At 43.3% G+C, this 19,980-nt stretch overlaps 1 protein-coding gene across 4 annotated transcripts in view; it reads right to left on the reverse strand.

The window, feature by feature from the left end:
• The window catches only part of LOC118366994 (rho GTPase-activating protein 15), a 50,686-nt gene that overhangs the window by 23,791 nt on the left and 6,915 nt on the right, over positions 1–19,980 (reverse strand). For all 4 annotated transcript variants that reach the window (XR_008090201.1, XR_008090200.1, XM_052493734.1 and 1 more), the window contains exons 3-7: positions 18,933–18,992; positions 18,480–18,629; positions 10,957–11,046; positions 540–638; positions 62–224 (exon numbers count right to left, since the gene is read on the reverse strand). Coding sequence is in view for 2 of the 4 variants with exons in the window: in XM_052493734.1 (XP_052349694.1) it covers positions 62–224; positions 540–638; positions 10,957–11,046; positions 18,480–18,629; positions 18,933–18,992 (562 nt within the window). In the remaining 2 variants the exon portion in view is untranslated. The remainder of the gene's footprint in view (positions 1–61; positions 225–539; positions 639–10,956; positions 11,047–18,479; positions 18,630–18,932; positions 18,993–19,980) is intronic.

The following is a 19,980-nucleotide window of genomic DNA, read 5'->3' on the forward strand; positions in this document are numbered from 1 at the left end:
ACGTCAAGAAGTGTTTTGATTAGCAACTGTTGTAGAACTATAGTCGTTGGAGACAACTTACTGAGTGAGCGTCTGTGTTCAGGTTCCTTTGTGCAGGGGGAATCAGGTGCAGGTTTTGGCAGTGACAGTGTCTTGCTAGGCAACCCATGTCTGGGTAGGTACTCTGTGCTGTTTGCTCTCTGTATGCCAGGCTTGCCAGAGGCCTGTCCTCCAGCTCCTTTAGACTACATCAGAAAGGAGGTTAAAACCTTTCAGAGTCCAAAGGTAACTGGTTGCATACAGTAACTCATTATTAACAGTCATTATTCAGTAAAGCAGGTCTATGCGATTATCTGCACTACGTGGAACATACAATTATATGTTTGACCTGATATATAGTCAAAGATCTATGGAATTGTCTTGCTTTCATTTTGAGAAGCATGTTATGACTAAGCAATATTCTGAATGATTTAGTCATCATTTCAATATCCAAAATCATAAACACTTCCGAAATGTTGAACTTCAGATACACCGTCTGTACGAAACAGGAAACTGCTTACCAAGTTGTCAGCTGTGCTTTTAATAGCATCATGCCATTTACATATTGTGGGGTAATTGTCAGCCTGGAGAAGGAACTCACTGCCAGAGCTGGTTGTTATCTGGAACAGAGAATGCTCAAATTGACCTCAATAAAGGTACAACAACAAACAGGCCTTTACCTAAATGCATTCCCATGAAGCGGGGTATAATACATACCGAATAGCAAAGGTTACAATTCATAATACAATCAATATTTACACGTTCTTGTCATTTTAATGACACCTACTGATCCACATGAGTTTACAAGACTATGCTCACTCCAGCATCAGCAGACTTTGTACTTGATACTCATTCCCTTGGTCTGTTGAGTCTTTTCAGCTATGTGCCTGTTAATATGTGTGCTCTCTGTGTTTGACAAGAAGCTCACGTTGTGCAGGGTGTGTGTGCGTGTGTGTGCGTGCGTGTGTGTGTGTGTGTGTGTGCCAAAAGAAGAGACAAATGCAGACTGTATTCTCAGAGGGGAAAACATAATTAGTGTGATACTTGTCATCTTAATATCAGGCCTGTTCTGCATCTCTGCAACAGTGTAGTAACAGCATTTGGCGCCGTCAAACAGGATAACTGTACTGTTAGTAAAAGTCTTTGAGAAACCATGACATCAAGGTCAGCATTGTCAAGTGTGGTTGATATTACAGCTGATTAAATTTTGCTCATGTTTTGTAACGGAAATGGTAAAAATAACATAAAAGGAGATAAAATGGTATTTCATACCATACATAACGATGAAACTTATTTTTTTGCATGTTATCTTCCTAAATTAGTTCAAATGTTGACAATTGTTCATCATTCATCTATGTGATAATTCCTTAGAGGAAGTGTTTTTACCGTATGGAGTTTGGGATGTGAGTAACCTTTTCCCCTTCGTATATTAATATCTCTTTAATCCAGCATGAAAAGCCAGACCAGACTGTAATTATTTTTGTCACACGAAACCTTTTAACAAATTCTGAGGAGGAAATTTCATATTTTATCAACAACCATGCTTGCAAAGTCACTCGTAGCCTTGGGGAGTAGCATCTCACATCTTGCTGTCCCAATATTCCACTCATGCAATCATGGTTACCCTACATGGACCTTCAAAGTTTGGGACTATTGTGGAACTGACTTTTGTGACTTCCTTACAAAGCGTCAGGAGCAGTTAAGCAGCATGCTTTTGTGATGCCAGATAAAAACAGAGAATGGTTAGGGGCACAATCCTTGTCAGAGTGAGTTTGCCATCCCTCTTTTCTTGGGTTACAAGCATCTGAACAAGCATGTTTGCTCTGGAACATTGTTTTTCCTCGAGGCTTCCCCAGGACGTGTCAGTAATAGGCTCTGCAATCACGCTGCAATGTGGGGGACAGGTTACGAGGAGGCTCACTGGTGAATCTGAAAGTGCTCTCCAAACAATCACAAACACACAAACCCTGGGCTCCGAGGATCTATTTTCTGTTCTCTAACATAAAGTATGTGTAATCAGATACACAAAACATTTAAAAAATGCATACAGGAACTTGTGTAAAAAATGTTCAACCACTACCATGTACAGTACACCCTATAAATAACAACACAGATCGGTTGTGTTTGTATCACCTCTTCTCTCCATGATTAACTGGAACATAGTGGACTTGGATAGGTTGTTTTATAACCCAAGTTAGATGTATTTGCATGAATTTTGCATTAGTTACAGTCTGTTCCTCTTATAAATGTTAGATGGTGGACACACTGAGCTCCCCCTCTATTCCCACAGGGGACTGATCTAGCTACCTTCAACTGGGATGACTGTATGCATTGATGTTTCATTTTGCCATTCACAGCCCCTCGTAATTGTATAATTTGGCAGAAATGATTTACACCAGTATGTCAGAGCTCTAGAATCATTGTACGAGTTGATTTGAAGAATGAGTAAAGCAACCTTTCACGTACATTATTAATATCAAATGGGAGATTTGCAAAGATTTTGAAGTTATGTGCCTGGATGTCAACTTCAAATGATAAGCCTAAAATCCTAGGCCTTGAAAGAGGAAACCAATATTAGTGACTGTTTATTAACTGGTCCCTGCAACTTGGAATCTCTGTTGAAATCCAATGTGTCCATATCATGGTGAAGCTAGCCTACAATCCTCTTCATATTGGGGTTTAAGACTCAGGATTTATCATGTAGTCCATGGGATCCTCATACAGAAATGCATCCTGAACATTACGTCCCTTTTCTCCTCCTGTCATCTTGGAAACAGAACCCTATTGAAATGTCTGGCTTACACCAAAGTATATCTGACTTCCTGATAAGGCAGACTCTTCCCTCTGAAGTTTAATCAAAAATTGAGAGCGAACTGCTTAAAAAATATATATGTATTTTTTAGGAGCATCTTAAAGATGCATTTAAGATTATCTGAAGCAGCGCAGAGAAATGACAGCGGACGCTTCGTGTCTATTCATTCAGTTAATGAAAAATGGAGATAAGCTCCTTCAACTAAATATGGCCCTACCCAGTCTCCATGTTCACATGTCAACTGTCCTAATCTGAGCCAGCACAAAAGGTACAGTGTGTAGGGCACCTCCTCTCAGGCTCATATTGAGCTGTAGGTTCGTTGGGACGACGCAAACTCCTTAGTATGCCATGATGTTAATCCTGACGTGCACAGGCCTCTTGAACTAAGAGTTGGTGATTTTAATTAGCATGGTCATTTTATTCTCAGGCAAATGTTTGCTGGAGATGCTAATGTATGTGAAAGCAGATAGATCCCCCCAAAGGCCCTTCATATCAACATGCTAGCTATAGTCCAAATGGAACACTACAGACAATGTAGGAGGTGCAGGCTAATGCAACACTCACATCCAGGTCCCCATAGTCAAACAAAACAATAGGCAAACATATTAATTAATAAAGAAGGACTATGGGAAATAAAAATGTGATTATATAGTTTATACCACTGGTTAACATTGTTCTTTATAACCCACAGACCAATTGTTGGTTATTCATAGACTGTTATGAAATGTGAGGTATTATAGGAGATAATCGTCCTTGACAACGCAATGGAAATGCATTGTAAAATGACTGCATATAAAGGGTATGACTTGACTTCAATTCAGGGAATATATTCAGCTCATTGCCACGATACAAAAACAAAAGTCAAAAGTTTTATGTGTATTTTTAAGAAGTGAAATGCAGTTATAGTAACCAGTGCAAAGTAGTGTTTTGCTTTTAGAAATGAAAAAGAATATGAAATAAATCTTTTTTTTTTCATCACATTTCTTAATAAAGAGGGTGTTGAATTTCTGGGCTATATTTTGACTGGAGACATTAATATTTAAATATGCACAGCGGAGCAGAGAGGAGAGTGCCATTTGTGCCTTTACATTTGCATGTGGCTCTTAAATTAAACATTAATTGTGGTTCTTCATAAAGGAACAATGCAATGTTGAAGCATTCTACTTTGCCAAGTTAATTATTTCCAATTTGCAACAAAATATCTGTAGATGTGTCAAAACTGCGATGATAATCACAGAAAGAAAAGTTATTAGAATAACAGTGGAAATAGTGTGAAATTAAAGAGTATCTAAGTGTTGGATGCTTTTTATTTAGGTCTGACCTGAGCAGAATGTTAATCCTGCAATGTACTGCTGAGTTATCATAGGCCAAGGCGACAGTTGTCATAAGAATGTTCCATCATTTGCTGAAAATGTAATAAATCTCCACAATTCATAACCCACAAATTGCTTACTTCTCTTCTCTTTGCTCCATGACCTGAACTCATCCCAGATGCTCAATCCTGGTGGCTCACATTTCTCCACATAAGAAAGGTATAACATTTAATACTGTGTGATGCATGTCTGGCTAGAATTAAGTCATGTGGTTTAACTGAAGTACATTTCTAAGTTGTAATCTCCAAGGCAATCTGCTGTTGGGGGGTTTAAATCCTTCCACCGTACTGGCGATTAACATACTATATACTTTCACTGTTTCTCTGAAGAACCAAATTAATGCCCACTTCAATGTAAGCAGCTTTGAGGAAGAAGGGCCACACCACAAATACCTTTTCTACGCTCTGGGACTACCAGAGAGAGACTGTCATTTTAACGGATTAAGTCCTCATCTCAAGTCTCCAGAGACCCAGTTCAGAGGGAGCGTTACGAAGGTAACTTACAGCTACGCAATCAACGTAACGCAATGCCGATGCAATTTAATAAACTATGATGTTTTCCACTTGTTTCCCTCCTTTGAATAAGAACACTGTGTTCCAGTGACCGAATGAAATACACAGATAAAAGCCTTTTTAAAACAAAGGGGGGTGTGAGAAAGTACCAGCTGAGAGAATGACATGGGGAACCTGACTACGTCTTGTAGGGGTCAGGCCTTAGATGACGGCTAGTGTTTCACAAGGTGAAATTCATTGTTGATCTGGGACTATTGCCAGCTGCCTTGCGACTCTGTTGTCATAAAGTATCTGTGTTTAAGGGTTACAAAGGAAAGAATCTTTCAAACGCTCACGTTGTTGTTTATTTTTTTTTTTACATGGTTTGTGGAGAAAGAGACAAGATATAAAAATCACAGTGCCACTTTACTTCACAGCTTATAATACATGTGTAATAACTTAGTAACAAAGTGGAGCTGTAACTATCCTTATAGTTGGGAGTAATGTGCTATCCATATGTATAAAAATACAACGCATGATGGTAGTCTACCAGATCACAGAGTGACAAACAGACAGGCCTTCCTCTCATAACAAACAAAATACATTACCATTATGTAAATAGATTGATATTCAATGATCTTACGACCTCATTTGAAGCCCTAAGATCTTGCCATCCTCCTGGGCCAATTAGCCATAACACTTATCACAAAGTCACTCCGAAGCATATCAATCCGTGCGCATGGCCGTGAGGTACAGTGTGAAACGCCAGTTGTGATAACACTGTTAAAGAGCTCCAGACTCCCGCAGCTCTGACACTACGGAGACATGCATCGCTACAATATGGTGCATGTCTTAGTGGTGCGGTCTCTACCCTCCAGCCAGGAGGACAAGAAATGACAAGACAGGAGGTGGATGAAGTAGTACCAGTGGAGAATGACATGCAAGGATATGCTCAAAATCAAACAAAATGTGGTATTATTCATTCATTGATCTGGATATTGCTATTATGGTCCAACTAACTTTTCCATTAACATTCTAGTATAGGCAGTATTTTAAATAAACTAAGCTACTAGTTGATGGTTGATGCCAGCTTCTTTTTGGGTGTAGCCCTTTCCTGCAGTCAAATGACCAAATCACCCTCTAGTGGCTTCATGGGTGGAATGTTATTAATATTTTTCATAATTTCATAATTAATAAACATGAAGAAAAAAAATGCAGAAAATACAGTGTTTCTATGTGAAACGGTTTTGTTATATTTCAGTCTTCTGTGATGTATATAATATATATATATATATATATAAAAAGTGTAATATTTGGATAAACTCCAAATTAAATACATTCAACTCTATATCTGACATGGTACAGGTGTCCCCCCCCCCCCCATAACCATGTCTGTGAGGTATATACTTTTGTTTCAAAGTAGATTTGTTTAAGACTGGCAAGGAACACTCTGTGTGAACCTGATTTAGCCCACAGCAGTAAAAGGTTAACCACAGGTCAATCTCCTAGACCTCACCAAAGTAGTGTTGGCTAGTACAAGCAAAGTCTGTGTCTGTGAGAGGCTACCTCTATATGTGTGTGATGTGGGATCCATTTTGGGAGCGAGCCACTCCTATTCACAATCGTAATCACGGCTGGTCATCAAGAAGCAATCAGGCACCGTGAGCTTTAAGACAGATGGCATTAAAGTAGTCAGGTCAGCAGCTTTGGACGATTACATCCTGGGATCAGGGGACCAGTAGGCACGGGATAAATCCTACTCCTACTGTACAAACTATAACCTGCTCTGACTATCTACTGTACTGATCTTTCAGTTGCTTTAAATAGTAAATACATTAATTTACATCGATCTGGTCCAGCTTTTTTATTTATTTGCTCCACTCAAGATACAGCTCCTACACTTCAGGGCCTGGCTGATGCATAATGATGTGGAGGTGTTTAGTATCTCTGTGTTGGTGTAACAAGGGCCAAGCCAGTTGTAAAAGTCAATGCCTTTCATCTGACTGAACTTTAGAAAGGTTGAGACGCATACAGAAATCCAAAGATCAAAAACTGTCTTAACCTCAATGAACTTCTTCCGAAAAAATTAGGATGACATCCTGACAGTAGAATTCACCTTTAACACTCAGAAGGACGCTTCCTGAAGTGATTACGGGTCTTCCGCAAGAATATTAAACTTTCCTGTTGATTAGTCAAGATAAAGCAATGTTTTTAGAGTGGTGGCAGGTTAAAGCTCCTCCACTAAAATGGACTCATTATTTTCTAGCCCTGGGCTCTATTTCATCATCTTAGTTGTTTCTGTCTTCTCTCCATGGTTGTTGTTGAAGTCTGTTTTTCCACATCGTGACAATGAGAATGATGTTTGTCAGAGCAGAGAGGGTACAGGGGGCTCACAGCGAGAGTCGCCCAAAACTCCAAAGAATCAATTAGTGATGAGAGAAGGATGCTGGTGTTGACGTCTCTGTAGCTGCGGCCAGTGGGTTTAACCAGACGCCTTTGACACTACACTACTTTTTGTCTCTCTTTCTTCTGGTGGAGTTGACGCAATTTGGACTTTTCTGCTCCTTTTGTTATTTGCTTTTAACTCACTCACGCCAGACTCAAACACTGAAATATGCAGAAAGGCATGAAAAATGCACGACCACTTATTCAAAGTTGTGCTCCTTTTCATTTGTTGAGCAACGTCAGAGATACTTCTAGTTTTATTAGCCTCGTGGGATAGTTTTTGAGCCGTTAGCCCTTTTCAAACAGACTATCTGCTTTCATCAATGCTGAAAACAGTTAAAAAAAACAAATCATGTTGAAATTCTTATGAATTGCTTTTGGTTATAAAGACAGTGTGCCAGGCATTTCCATTCAGTTTTGACATATTATTTTTAGTATATAATTTGGGGTGTGCTTACATTTGTCCTGTTAAACACAAGTTTGTAGTGGAAATGTGTTTTGTGCATATCCCAACCCCCTGAACCCCCCACAGGGAGTAGGGTCACAGTCACCATTGAACAGCACCGCTGAGGCAATTAGGGTTAAGTGCCTTGCTCAACTACAGATTTTTATATATATTTATTATCTTGTCAGCTCCGGTCCTCAAACCAGCAACCTTTCAGTTACTGGCCCAACACTCTCACCTCAAGGCTACCTGCCATCCCTGGTATGACAGCTCAATATAGATAGACTGCAGTTTGGAATACAGAGTTCTGCTCATTGTGTCTGACTTTGATCGGACAATGTTAGCCTTATACAGCCTTATATATGGTCTGGTTTATGGTTCCCCAAGGTAAAGTATGACCTCTCCTCATGTCCCTTTTCTGCATCATGTCCACTCCTACCTCTATGATTCTTCAAATGTTTTTTTTTATCACAGTACAAATAGTGAAGTTTAAACAATCTCTGTTCTTCAGTGAACCTTTTTGTATGTTTTTACAATCTTATGTATCATAAGGCAGCCGTGTGACGAACAATGACATATCTCATATCTCATATTGCAGTCAAATATGTGTATTTCCTGTCAATCCTCATGCGATGTTTAACCTGAGACTGATGCAGACGCAGAAGTGACTTACTCTCAGCCTCAAAACAACCACATCACAATTGACCACAGTTTTCTCTGGTTTCTAACTATGTTTGTGTATGCATTCTTTCCGTGAGCATGGCACAAGATACGGGGGTCCCTCAGGTGTCAAAGGAATCCAAATACAAAGACCAGAGCTCCCCCCTTGTTTCTGCAAGGTTACGTTTCACTTTGTCAACCCTGGCTGTGTAACTGATAGCCTGATAAAAATGTAGCAGACATGAACCTTGCATTGTTTTAAGAATTTCCTATGTAGAGACCAAGTGAAGGTTATTCACAGTGTCTCGCTAAGCTGAAGTGTGGAGTAACCTTGAAGGAAAACAAAGTCCCTCCTTCCTTAAGCTCCTGGTAGGGCAATACTGAATCATGAAGAACAATGTCCATCTATTCATAAACACTAATTATGATATTGGTGAGTGAAGAGATAACGGGAAGGGTGAGTAACAGACTTGTGTCAAGTCTAAAAAGAAGCATGCAGCTGAATAAATACTGTGGGTGACAATGGCCTCAGTTAACACCCTCCTCCCATTCCCATCCTCTTTCCCCTGCTTGTGGAATATGGAAGACCTTTGTGTCACCAAACTTGTCACTCCTCCACAATGACAAAAAGAAAGAAAAAAACGTGAATAAATAAACTGGGTAGATGAATAACATGAACACCTATTTCTGAACCATTTTCATCAACAACTTTTTCTAACACTTTTACTATTCCTTCAGCTGCCCTCGAGCCAAACCAGAGCTCTCTTCTAACCATGTTAATCCCCTTGCAGGACCCCCCATAAACTGATTGAACCACTTCCTCAGTCGATCACACATTCACTAAACTTTCAACTTTATAGATAAGAAAAACATACTTTTTTTTTCAGGCGGGCATTGGCTTAATGAGTCAGTTTCAGCTCTCCTCTATCCTTTTACCCACGACTTCCTCTAGAAAGAGCAGGTTGGCTGCTTCCTGCCTGCCAAGCAGCCATGTCACTGATCTGAAAAGCTACTGCGGGGAAAAACAGCTGGTGAGTACTGAGGTCTTAGAAAGTCAACGCTGACTGACTGAGAGGCACATTTCTCAGGGTCATGACCCTGTGATCTTCGGCTGGGTAGCCTGTTAATGACAACACTGTCCAGGGAGGACACTTCCTTACTGGAATGTTCACAGAGAATGATAGTGATAGAGAGCTGAGCGGAAAATAAGGTTCGGCTTCATGCCTATTTGATTGCAGGATTTATTGAGCTGAGGCTCCTTGTTATATTTGGACATTGGATTTGAAGCGCAATCAATCGATATATCTTGTGTATTTGAAATGTTGGAAGAAATACACTGAAAGACACTGAGTGGACAAAACATTAGGAATCTTTTCATGACATAGACCGCTCAGGGGAATCCAGGTGAAAGCTATGATCCCTTATTGATGTCACCTGTTAAATCCCCTTCAATCCGTGTAGATGAAGGGGAGGAGACAGGTTAAAGAAGGATTTCCATGGCCCAAAGAATTGAGGCTGTTCTGAGGGCAAAAAGGTGTGCAACTCAATATTAGGAAGGTGTTCCTAATGTTTTGTACATTTAGTGTATATACTGATGCCATCAATCAAGGTTTAAAGTTGAGTCACATTTATGTCTGCAAACACTGGGTACTTTGCAGGAAATTTTAATGATTCCTTATCAAATCTCGTGAATGGCCTTTTGAGATCACCATTTTCAATAGTGCCAAACTCATCAAGTCTGTAAACCGGCCCTTAGTTTATGTGTTCAATAGAGTAATTATGTTGTCATCTTCCTTGAAATATCATAGAAATTGGGATCTATCTGGAAGTCAGAGATATGGGGAGCGGAGATACTGTATAAGCGGGCTAACAAAACAAACATTTCTATAATATTTTTGTAATCGTATCTACCCATCTGACAGGCATATCTTTGTTAGGTATTTCTTCGATTATTGTATAAATCAGTCTCTGGAATGGTGCGAAATTAAAACTAACTTTCCGTACTAATTTTAACTGTAATCCGAGTGTTGATTGACAATGTTGTCAGAACTCAGAATAGCTTTGCGTCGGCATTAAACACACTTTTCTGTCCACAGCACTTGGATTATTTAAGATTATGGTGTAATTCCCATTTTAATCTTCACTGCATTAAGATTTTGGGGCTGAAATACTATGCGGAAGAGTAGCGACCGGCAGCGATGAAGTGTCTTAAGCGTCTGATGAGATCGTGAAATCTGCTCTCATCCTCGTCCTTTTCTCCTGCTTATCACAGCATTTTTTTTTATCATGAAAACTTGTGCTGCCACCGCCAATGAATTGATCATCAGTTTGCTTTGCTGGCTTAAGCTTTTATCAAAGAGTATCTTGAAAAGGCAAAAATAAGATAGTACTGTGAAGTTCAAAGGTCTAATTCCCTACACTAAAGACCACTTGGGTTTGAGGAGACTAGATGTTGGCTTAACATCACCTTCAAATGCAATCTGACTCAATTGAAATGTCTTCTCTGAACAGGTGGTTGAAGCAACAAAAAATAGTTTATGAAAATGTATCAAATATCTTACGTTGAGTCTATTATATACTGAAATTATCAAGGAAAGAGTGCATCCGAGAACATCCCATCATCAACAACTGAAACAGACAATTTGCAGGCTGCTCAGTTTTATTGTAAACTTGCTTGATCCTTGTATTCATGCAGAAACAAAATGGCCGTACCTGAACCACGTTCTTCCGGCTGGACCTCTCTGTTGTCCATTCAACCACGACCCCACAGAGATCCACCCCATCAGGGCTGCAGCCAGGTTTCTACAGACATATAAGAGGCAGAGTGGAGAGGTGTTTAGTGAAAAAAGGTTACTATACTGAACAAAAATATAAACGCAACATGTGAATTGTTTGTCCCATGTTTCATGAGCTGAAATAAAAGATCCCACAAAAATCTTATTTCTCTCAAATTTTGTGAACAAATTTGTTTTACATCCCATTTAGTGAGCATTTTTCCTTTGCCAAGATAATCCATCCACCTGACAGGTGTGGCACATCAAGAAGCTGATTAAACAGCATGATCATTACACAGGTGCACTTTGTGCTGGGGACAATAAAATGGCACTCTAAAATGTGCAGTTTTGTCACACAACACAATGCCACAGATGTTTTGAGGGAGCTTGCAAATGGCATGCTGACCGCAGGAATGTCCTCCAGAGCTCTTTCCAGAGAATTTAATACTCATTTCTCTGCCATAAGCCAAAAGTTATTTTAGAGAATTGAGCAGTACGTCCAACTGGCCTCACAACAGCAAACTAAGTGTGACCACACCAGCCGAGGACCTCCACATCTGGCTTCTTCACCTGCGGAATAATCTGAGACCAGCTACCCGGACATCTGATGAAAATCTGGATTTGCAAAACTGAAGAATTTCTGCACAAACTGTCAGAAACCTCCTCAGGGAAGCTCAGCTGCTGCGTGCTCGTCGTCCTCACCATGGTCTTGACCTGAATGCTGTTCGGCGTTGTAACCAAGTTCAGTGGCTAAAGACTCACCTTCGATGGCCAATGGCATGCTGGAGGAGTGTGCTCTTTAGATTCATCGCGTTTTCAACTGGCAGATGGCGTGTATGGCGTCATGTGGGCGAGCGGTTTGCTGATGTCAACGTTGTGAACAGAGTGCCCCATGGTGGCAGTGGGGTTATGGTATGGGCAGGCATAAGTTACAAAAACAATTACATGTCAATTTGATTGCACAGAAGTACCCTGATGAGATCCTGAGGCCCATTGTCGAGTCATTCATCTGCCGCCATCTCCTCATGTTTCAGCATGATAATGCACAGCCCTATGTTGCAAGGATCTGTACACAATTCTTGGAAGCTGAAAATGTACGACAGCATGTTCCAGTTCCCACCCATACTCAGCAACTTCACACAGCCATCAAAGAGGAATGGGACAACATTACACAGGCCAAATTCAACAGCCTGATCAACTCTATGCGAAGGAGATGCATGAGGCAAATGCATGAGGCAAATGCATGAGGCAAATGGTGGTCACACCAGATACTGACTGGTTTTCTGATCCATGACCCTACCTTTTTTAAAGTTATCTGTGACCAAAAGATGCATATCTGTATTCCCAGTCATGAGCAATCCATAGATTAGGGCCTAATGTATTTATTTCAACTGACTGATTTCCCTATATGAACTTTGAAATTTTGTGTGTTGTGTTTGTGTAACGGCAGATTTCTTCTTCGTCCGAAGAGGAGTAAGGATCGGACCAAGATGCAGAGTGGTAAGTGTTCATGACAATTTATTTAAAAAAACGAACTGAACACTGAAATACAAAACAAACGATGTGATGAAAACGAAAACCGAAACAGAGCCGGCGACAAACACTCACACGGAAACAAACACCCACAAACCAACAGTGAAACCCAGGCTACCTAAGTATGATTCTCAATCAGAAACAACTAACAACACCTGCCTCTGATTGAGAACCATACTAGGCTGAACACAAAAACCAACATAGAAAAACAAACATAGACTGCCCACCCCAACTCACGCCCTGACCATACTAAATAAAGACAAAACAAAGGAAATAAAGGTCAGAACGTGACAGTACACCCCCCCCCCCAAAAGGTGCGGACTCTGGCCGCAAAACCTGAACCTATAGGGGAGGGCCTGGGTGGACGTCTGTCCGCGGTGGCGGCTCGGGAGTGGGATGTGGACTCCACTTCACCCTAGTTTTAGTGCGCCTCTTAGCCCGCCTCTGTGGCCTCTTTAGAGCGGCGACCCTCGTCACCAACCTTGGATTGGGGACCCACGCCAGGGGTCCCGAATGGACGGGAGACTCCGGCAGCTCAGGACAGGCGGGAGACTTCGGCAGCGCCGGAGTGAAGGGCGATTCCGGCATCGAGGACGTGACAGGCGGCTCTGGCAGCTCCTGGCTGGCTGACGGCTCTGGAAGCCCCATGGCTGACAGGCGGGAGACTCTGGCAGCTCAGGACAGGCGGGAGACTCTGGCAGCTCAGGACAGGCGGGAGACTCTGGCAGCTCAGGACAGGCGGGAGACTCTGGCAAGCTCAGGACAGGCGGGAGACTCTGGCAAGCTCAGGACAGGCGGGAGACTCTGGCAAGCTCAGGACAGGCGGGAGACTCTGGCAAGCTCAGGACAGGCGGAGACTCTGGCAAGCTCAGGACAGGCGGGAGACTCTGGCAAGCTCAGGACAGGCGGGAGACTCTGGCAAGCTCAGGACAGGCGGGAGACTCTGGCAAGCTCAGGACAGGCGGGAGACTCTGGCAAGCTCAGGACAGGCGGGAGACTCTGGCAAGCTCAGGACAGGCGGGAGACTCTGGCAAGCTCAGGACAGGCGGGAGACTCTGGCAAGCTCAGGACAGGCGGGAGACTCTGGCAAGCTCAGGACAGGCGGGAGACTCTGGCAAGCTCAGGACAGGCGGGAGACTCTGGCAAGCTCAGGACAGGCGGGAGACTCTGGCAAGCTCAGGACAGGCGGGAGACTCTGGCAAGCTCAGGACAGGCGGGAGACTCTGGCAAGCTCAGGACAGGCGGGAGACTCTGGCAAGCTCAGGACAGGCGGGAGACTCTGGCAAGCTCAGGACAGGCGGGAGACTCTGGCAAGCTCAGGACAGGCGGGAGACTCTGGCAAGCTCAGGACAGGCGGGAGACTCTGGCAAGCTCAGGACAGGCGGGAGACTCTGGCAAGCTCAGGACAGGCGGGAGACTCTGGCAAGCTCAGGACAGGCGGGAGACTCTGGCAAGCTCAGGACAGGCGGGAGACTCTGGCAAGCTCAGGACAGGCGGGAGACTCTGGCAAGCTCAGGACAGGCGGGAGACTCTGGCAAGCTCAGGACAGGCGGGAGACTCTGGCAAGCTCAGGACAGGCGGGAGACTCTGGCAAGCTCAGGACAGGCGGGAGACTCTGGCAAGCTCAGGACAGGCGGGAGACTCTGGCAAGCTCAGGACAGGCGGGAGACTCTGGCAAGCTCAGGACAGGCGGGAGACTCTGGCAAGCTCAGGACAGGCGGGAGACTCTGGCAAGCTCAGGACAGGCGGGAGACTCTGGCAAGCTCAGGACAGGCGGGAGACTCTGGCAAGCTCAGGACAGGCGGGAGACTCTGGCAAGCTCAGGACAGGCGGGAGACTCTGGCAAGCTCAGGACAGGCGGGAGACTCTGGCAAGCTCAGGACAGGCGGGAGACTCTGGCAAGCTCAGGACAGGCGGGAGACTCTGGCAAGCTCAGGACAGGCGGGAGACTCTGGCAAGCTCAGGACAGGCGGGAGACTCTGGCAAGCTCAGGACAGGCGGGAGACTCTGGCAAGCTCAGGACAGGCGGGAGACTCTGGCAAGCTCAGGACAGGCGGGAGACTCTGGCAAGCTCAGGACAGGCGGGAGACTCTGGCAAGCTCAGGACAGGCGGGAGACTCTGGCAAGCTCAGGACAGGCGGGAGACTCTGGCAAGCTCAGGACAGGCGGGAGACTCTGGCAAGCTCAGGACAGGCGGGAGACTCTGGCAAGCTCAGGACAGGCGGGAGACTCTGGCAAGCTCAGGACAGGCGGGAGACTCTGGCAAGCTCAGGACAGGCGGGAGACTCTGGCAAGCTCAGGACAGGCGGGAGACTCTGGCAAGCTCAGGACAGGCGGGAGACTCTGGCAAGCTCAGGACAGGCGGGAGACTCTGGCAGCTCAGGACAGGCGGGAGACTCTGGCAGCTCAGGACAGGCGGGAGACTCTGGCAGCTCAGGACAGGCGGGAGACTCTGGCAGCTCAGGACAGGCGGGAGACTCTGGCAGCTCATGACAGGCGGGAGACTACGGCAGCCCAGGACAGGCGGGAGCATCTGTAGGCAGAAGACAGAGAGACAGCCTGGTGCGGGGGGCTGCCACCGGAGGGCTGGTGCGTGGAGGTGGCACTGGATAGACCGGACTGTGCAGGCGCACTGGATCTCTTGAGCACCGAGCCTGCCCAACCTTACCTGGTTGAATGCTCCCGGTAGCCAGGCCAGTGCGGCGAGGTGGAATAGCCCGCACTGGGCTGTGCTGGCGAACCGGAGAAACTATGCGTAAGGCTGGTGCCATGTACGCCGGCCCGAGGAGACTCACTGGAGACCAGATGCGTAAAGCCGGCTTCATGGCACCTGGCTCGATGCCCACTCTAGCCCGGCCGATACGAGGAGCTGGAATGTACCGCAATGTATGCACACGCACTGTGCGCTCCACCTCATAACACAGTGCCTGCCTGGTCCCTCTTTCTCTCAGGTAAGCACGGGAAGTTGGTGCAGGTCTCCTACCTGCCTTTACCACACTCCCCGTGTGCCTCCCCGTGTACCCCCCCCCCCAATATTTTTTTCTTAGGCTTCAAGCCGCGCTCCTCATACCACTGCCTCTCGGCTTTTTCTGCCTCCAGCTCAGCCTTGGGGCGGCGATATTCACCCTGCTGTGCCCATGGTCCCTTGCCGTCCAGAATCTCCTCTCAAGTCCAGGAGTCCTGTGATTTTGGCCGCTGCTGCTGCCCGTTACCACGCTGCTTGGTCCTTTTTTGGTGGGTGTTTCTGTAACGGCAGATTTCCTCTTCGTCTGAAGAGGAGTAAGGATCGGACCGTGGTGATGCAGCGTGGTAAGTGTTCATGACGATTTATTTAAAAAACAAACTGAACACTGAAATACAAAACAATAAACGATGTGATGAAAACGAAAACGAAACAGTACCATGTGGCGACAAACACTCACACGGAAACAAACGCCCACAAACCAACAGTGAAACCCAGGCTACCTAAGTATGATTCTCAATCAGAGACAACTAACGACACCTGCCTCTGATTGAGAACCATACTAGGCTGAACACAAAAACCAACATAGAAAAACAAACATAGACTGCCCACCCCAACTCACGCCCTGACCATACTAAATAAAGACAAAACAAAGGAAATAAAGGTCAGAACGTGACAGTTTGTATTTTTGTTCAGTGTAGTTTCACTGCTGTGTTTGTGAATGGGACTCTTAAATGTATCATAGTTGTGCAGTGAATATCAAAATAAATGTTTAAAGAGGGACGCTTTCTCTATAATGGACAGATATTTGATATAAAAAAACATTTATTTATTTTTTTATTTCACCTTTATTTAACCAGGTAGGCTAGTTGAGAACAAGTTCTCATTTGCAACTGCGACCTGGCCAAGATAAAGCATAGCAGTGTGAGCAGACAACACAGAGTTACACATGGAGTAAACAATTAACAAGTCAATAACACAATAGGGGAAAAAAAGTGGAGTCTATATACATTGTGTGCAAAAGGCATGAGGAGGTAGGCGAATAATTACAATTTTGCAGATTAACACTGGAGTGGTAAATGATCAGATGGTCATGTACAGGTAGAGATATTGGTGTGCAAAAGAGCAGAAAAGTAAATAAATAAAAACAGTATCGGGATGAGGTAGGTAAAAATGGGTGGGCTATTTGCCGATAGACTATGTACAGCTGCAGCGATCGGTTAGCTGCTCAGATAGCAGATGTTTGAAGTTGGTGAGGGAGATAAAAGTCTCCAACAATGAATAAACAAAAGGAAGTGCTCTACCCAAATATCAGATTTTTGTTATATTCATTATGCTGTAAACTGAGAATGTACATGTGCTGTAATTCTCTATCATTCAAACCTTTAATATCTTATTCATATCCTCTATGGAATTAAAGAAGCGGTGTGTAACCGTATGAAAACAAGAATGGTATAATTTTCAGACAAAGAGAATGTGATTTAGAAAATGTAGCTTTTTTAAAGAAGAACTAATCAGTGTTAAAGGCATGGGAACTCATTTAGATATAATTTCCCTTTATTGTGGTCTCAGACGAGGGAAATCATGGGTAAATTATAGTGAGATGCTGTAGAAAATTAAGATGATAAGGACAGTATTACAATGTAGTATCACAATACACTATAATAAACACCATAAATCAGAATCCAATCAAGCTATCTTAGGCCTTGATTTGCTCACTGAGATCCCACATGCCCAGCCTGGAATAAACTGAACCTTGACGACTCAATTACCTACCTTGGCTGACAGGTACAGTATTGGATAAATGAGGTGATATTTGATTTATAGTACCTGCCTCAGACAGAGTAAACTACATGTGTTTAAGTTGGATGATGTAAAATACTGCCCATTCTTGTTTCTACTGAATAAATAACTCTCCTTACAGAATGATGTACACATTGCAGGTGAACTCATATACTCATATATCCTGACTTTATATGCTGGTGACGATATTGTATATTCAGACCCAAACCTAAATACTGCCCACAGCGACCAAATGATAACACAAGAGATTAATAAGCTGTTTATTCTACTCTGAAACAAAGATAAATTAAATTATCAAATGAACACACACACACACACACACACACACAACCTCCACTGTACCAACTATTTCCATCGGAAAGGGGGGAGATATGTCAATCTATGTGGAAGTGGAAATGTCTCTCTCGCCCATAATGAACTATTGGACTGGGAGAGTCTGACAGACCGTTGCCCTGGTGGGGCTCAGTAAGGGAGAGGGCTTTGATTAAGTCCTTGGAGCTTCATTAAAAAGCATGGCAAGCTCATTTTAGAGACTCCCCCCAACCACCCCTTCTCTCGCTCTCTCTGCCAGTCACCAGTTTCTCTCTGTCTCGCTCCACCTCTCCCTCTCCCTCTCCATCTCAGAACCACATCAGGGCAGGGTGGATTAAAGTCACATACTATACACACATAGACAGACACACAGACACACACAGACAGACACACAGACACACACACACACACACACACTATATGCAGTCCACTTCACAAGGGGGTAAACAGTTCCTCATTGCTTTTTGATGGGGTGAGCTCCAGTCCTTGGGATCAAAGCCAAAGTTAATTTGCCAGTTTGAGAAATCAGAAAATGAAAAGAAAACGCTTCATTTCTGGCATCAAATTAAAATGCACATAGCGTGTGTTCACTCAACATTTGCACTCATAATGCTAATAGGCAATCCCTCAGAAGGTTGATTTGAGGCTGTAATTGAACATTGCCCCCTCGTATTCAGCAGGTTACCAACCTATTGATGTCACTTTTTTATTTTCACAGAACTGTCACTTTTTACTTTACTGTGTGTGTGTGTGTGTGTGTGTGTGTGTGTGTGTGTGTGTGTGTGTGTGTGTGTGTGTGTGTGTGTGTGTGTGTGTGTGTGTGTGTGTGTGTGTGTGTTGTAAAAACCTACCAAATTCGTCAGGGCTTCTTGCTTGCTCTCTTTATAAAACAGAAGTTTATCATTTTCCAGGACTACCCAAGTTGAAGCCCAGTTCTTCCTCAGTTTTTTGCCTCCATCTGATATTTTGGCTTTATTCAAATATTCACCTTTCAAAACAACCTGAAATGCATGATGTAACATTTAGCCTTTAACGTATATTAAATCAATTAAATATTAAAATAAAACACATGCTATTTTATCAGTATAAACTAAACAAATATACCTATTTTAATATGTAAAATAGGCCTGCTGAGTTAAAAGCATAGAAACATATTTATAGTGAATAATACTTACAAGTTAGACTTATATAAATAGTCTAATAGTCAATAGCAACCATATAGCAATAAATTATAACAAACCAAATACATTCCTTCCCATATGTTTCCATACAAACAGTTATTTTTGATGACCTGTCATACTCACAAGAGTCTCTGCAGCTCCACCAATGTTATGCTGAGACTGGTTCCTCCGGTGGCGAGAGATCTACAGAAACAGGAAAGCAGAAAAATATATTGAAGAGGAGCCGATTTCCCTGCCTGTTTCAAATCAGAGCTGTTGCTTGATTGTGGCCATATTGTCTTAGCTAATAAAATCGGTTCAGTGAAATTAAAGGCATACAGGTAATGCTAAGAGTCTATGTATTCCATGCAGTAAAGATGATGCAATATACTGCATACAGAGTACGGTTACGTGTGAATGTATCATCAACGTCTATATACAATATACATATACAACGTCTATATCATACAAGACTATACAGTCTCTGATAGTAATGTGTATGGAGCCACCGTGGGGTTAATGAGATGAGACCTCGCATTGTGAGAACAGATTGACAACGCACACAACCCAGTGCTAACCAAAATCAGACCATGAGAATTCAGATCAATATCACAGCAATGTAAACACTCGTTCCAAAAGATAAACATGGAACACAAATACAGCAAGATTATTGACAGTGTCATTTGACAAATCCATTCTCAACTCCATGTATTTCAGTATTGTAGTAATAGAGTGGCCGCAGAAGCAGTACGAGGTATAGCTATAGTAAAAGGTAGCTTAGAAGAGGTTGAGGTTGTACATCGTTGAACAAGAGTTCTGCGATATCCACACCCTTTACTATGGAAACACAGCTCACAGAATGTATGGTTTGGTCCTCAGTTTTATCCTTCAGCACGGTGCTGGCCTGCCCTCTACTGTTCAAAGGATAGGCCTACTCCGGCATGCCGAGTCCTATATTCATTATGATTGGGTCCTGCTATATTCTCATTAATCACAGTGTAAGAGGGTGGAGCTGGTCACAGTACAGCTGGTTTTAAACACACTTATATGGGAGGAGGTCAAGAAATCATTTCTCTGCTCTCTGGTAACATATCTAATACATGGGAGTAAACAAATAACGTTTCTTTTGTTGTCTGTTAGACGAGACCCGCTGTGTAATGAATGTAATGAAATGAAAAGTACGAACAACATT

The sequence above is a fragment of the Oncorhynchus keta genome, chromosome 34 (assembly GCF_023373465.1).
Source record: "Oncorhynchus keta strain PuntledgeMale-10-30-2019 chromosome 34, Oket_V2, whole genome shotgun sequence".
Classification (NCBI taxonomy): Eukaryota; Metazoa; Chordata; class Actinopteri; order Salmoniformes; family Salmonidae; genus Oncorhynchus; species Oncorhynchus keta.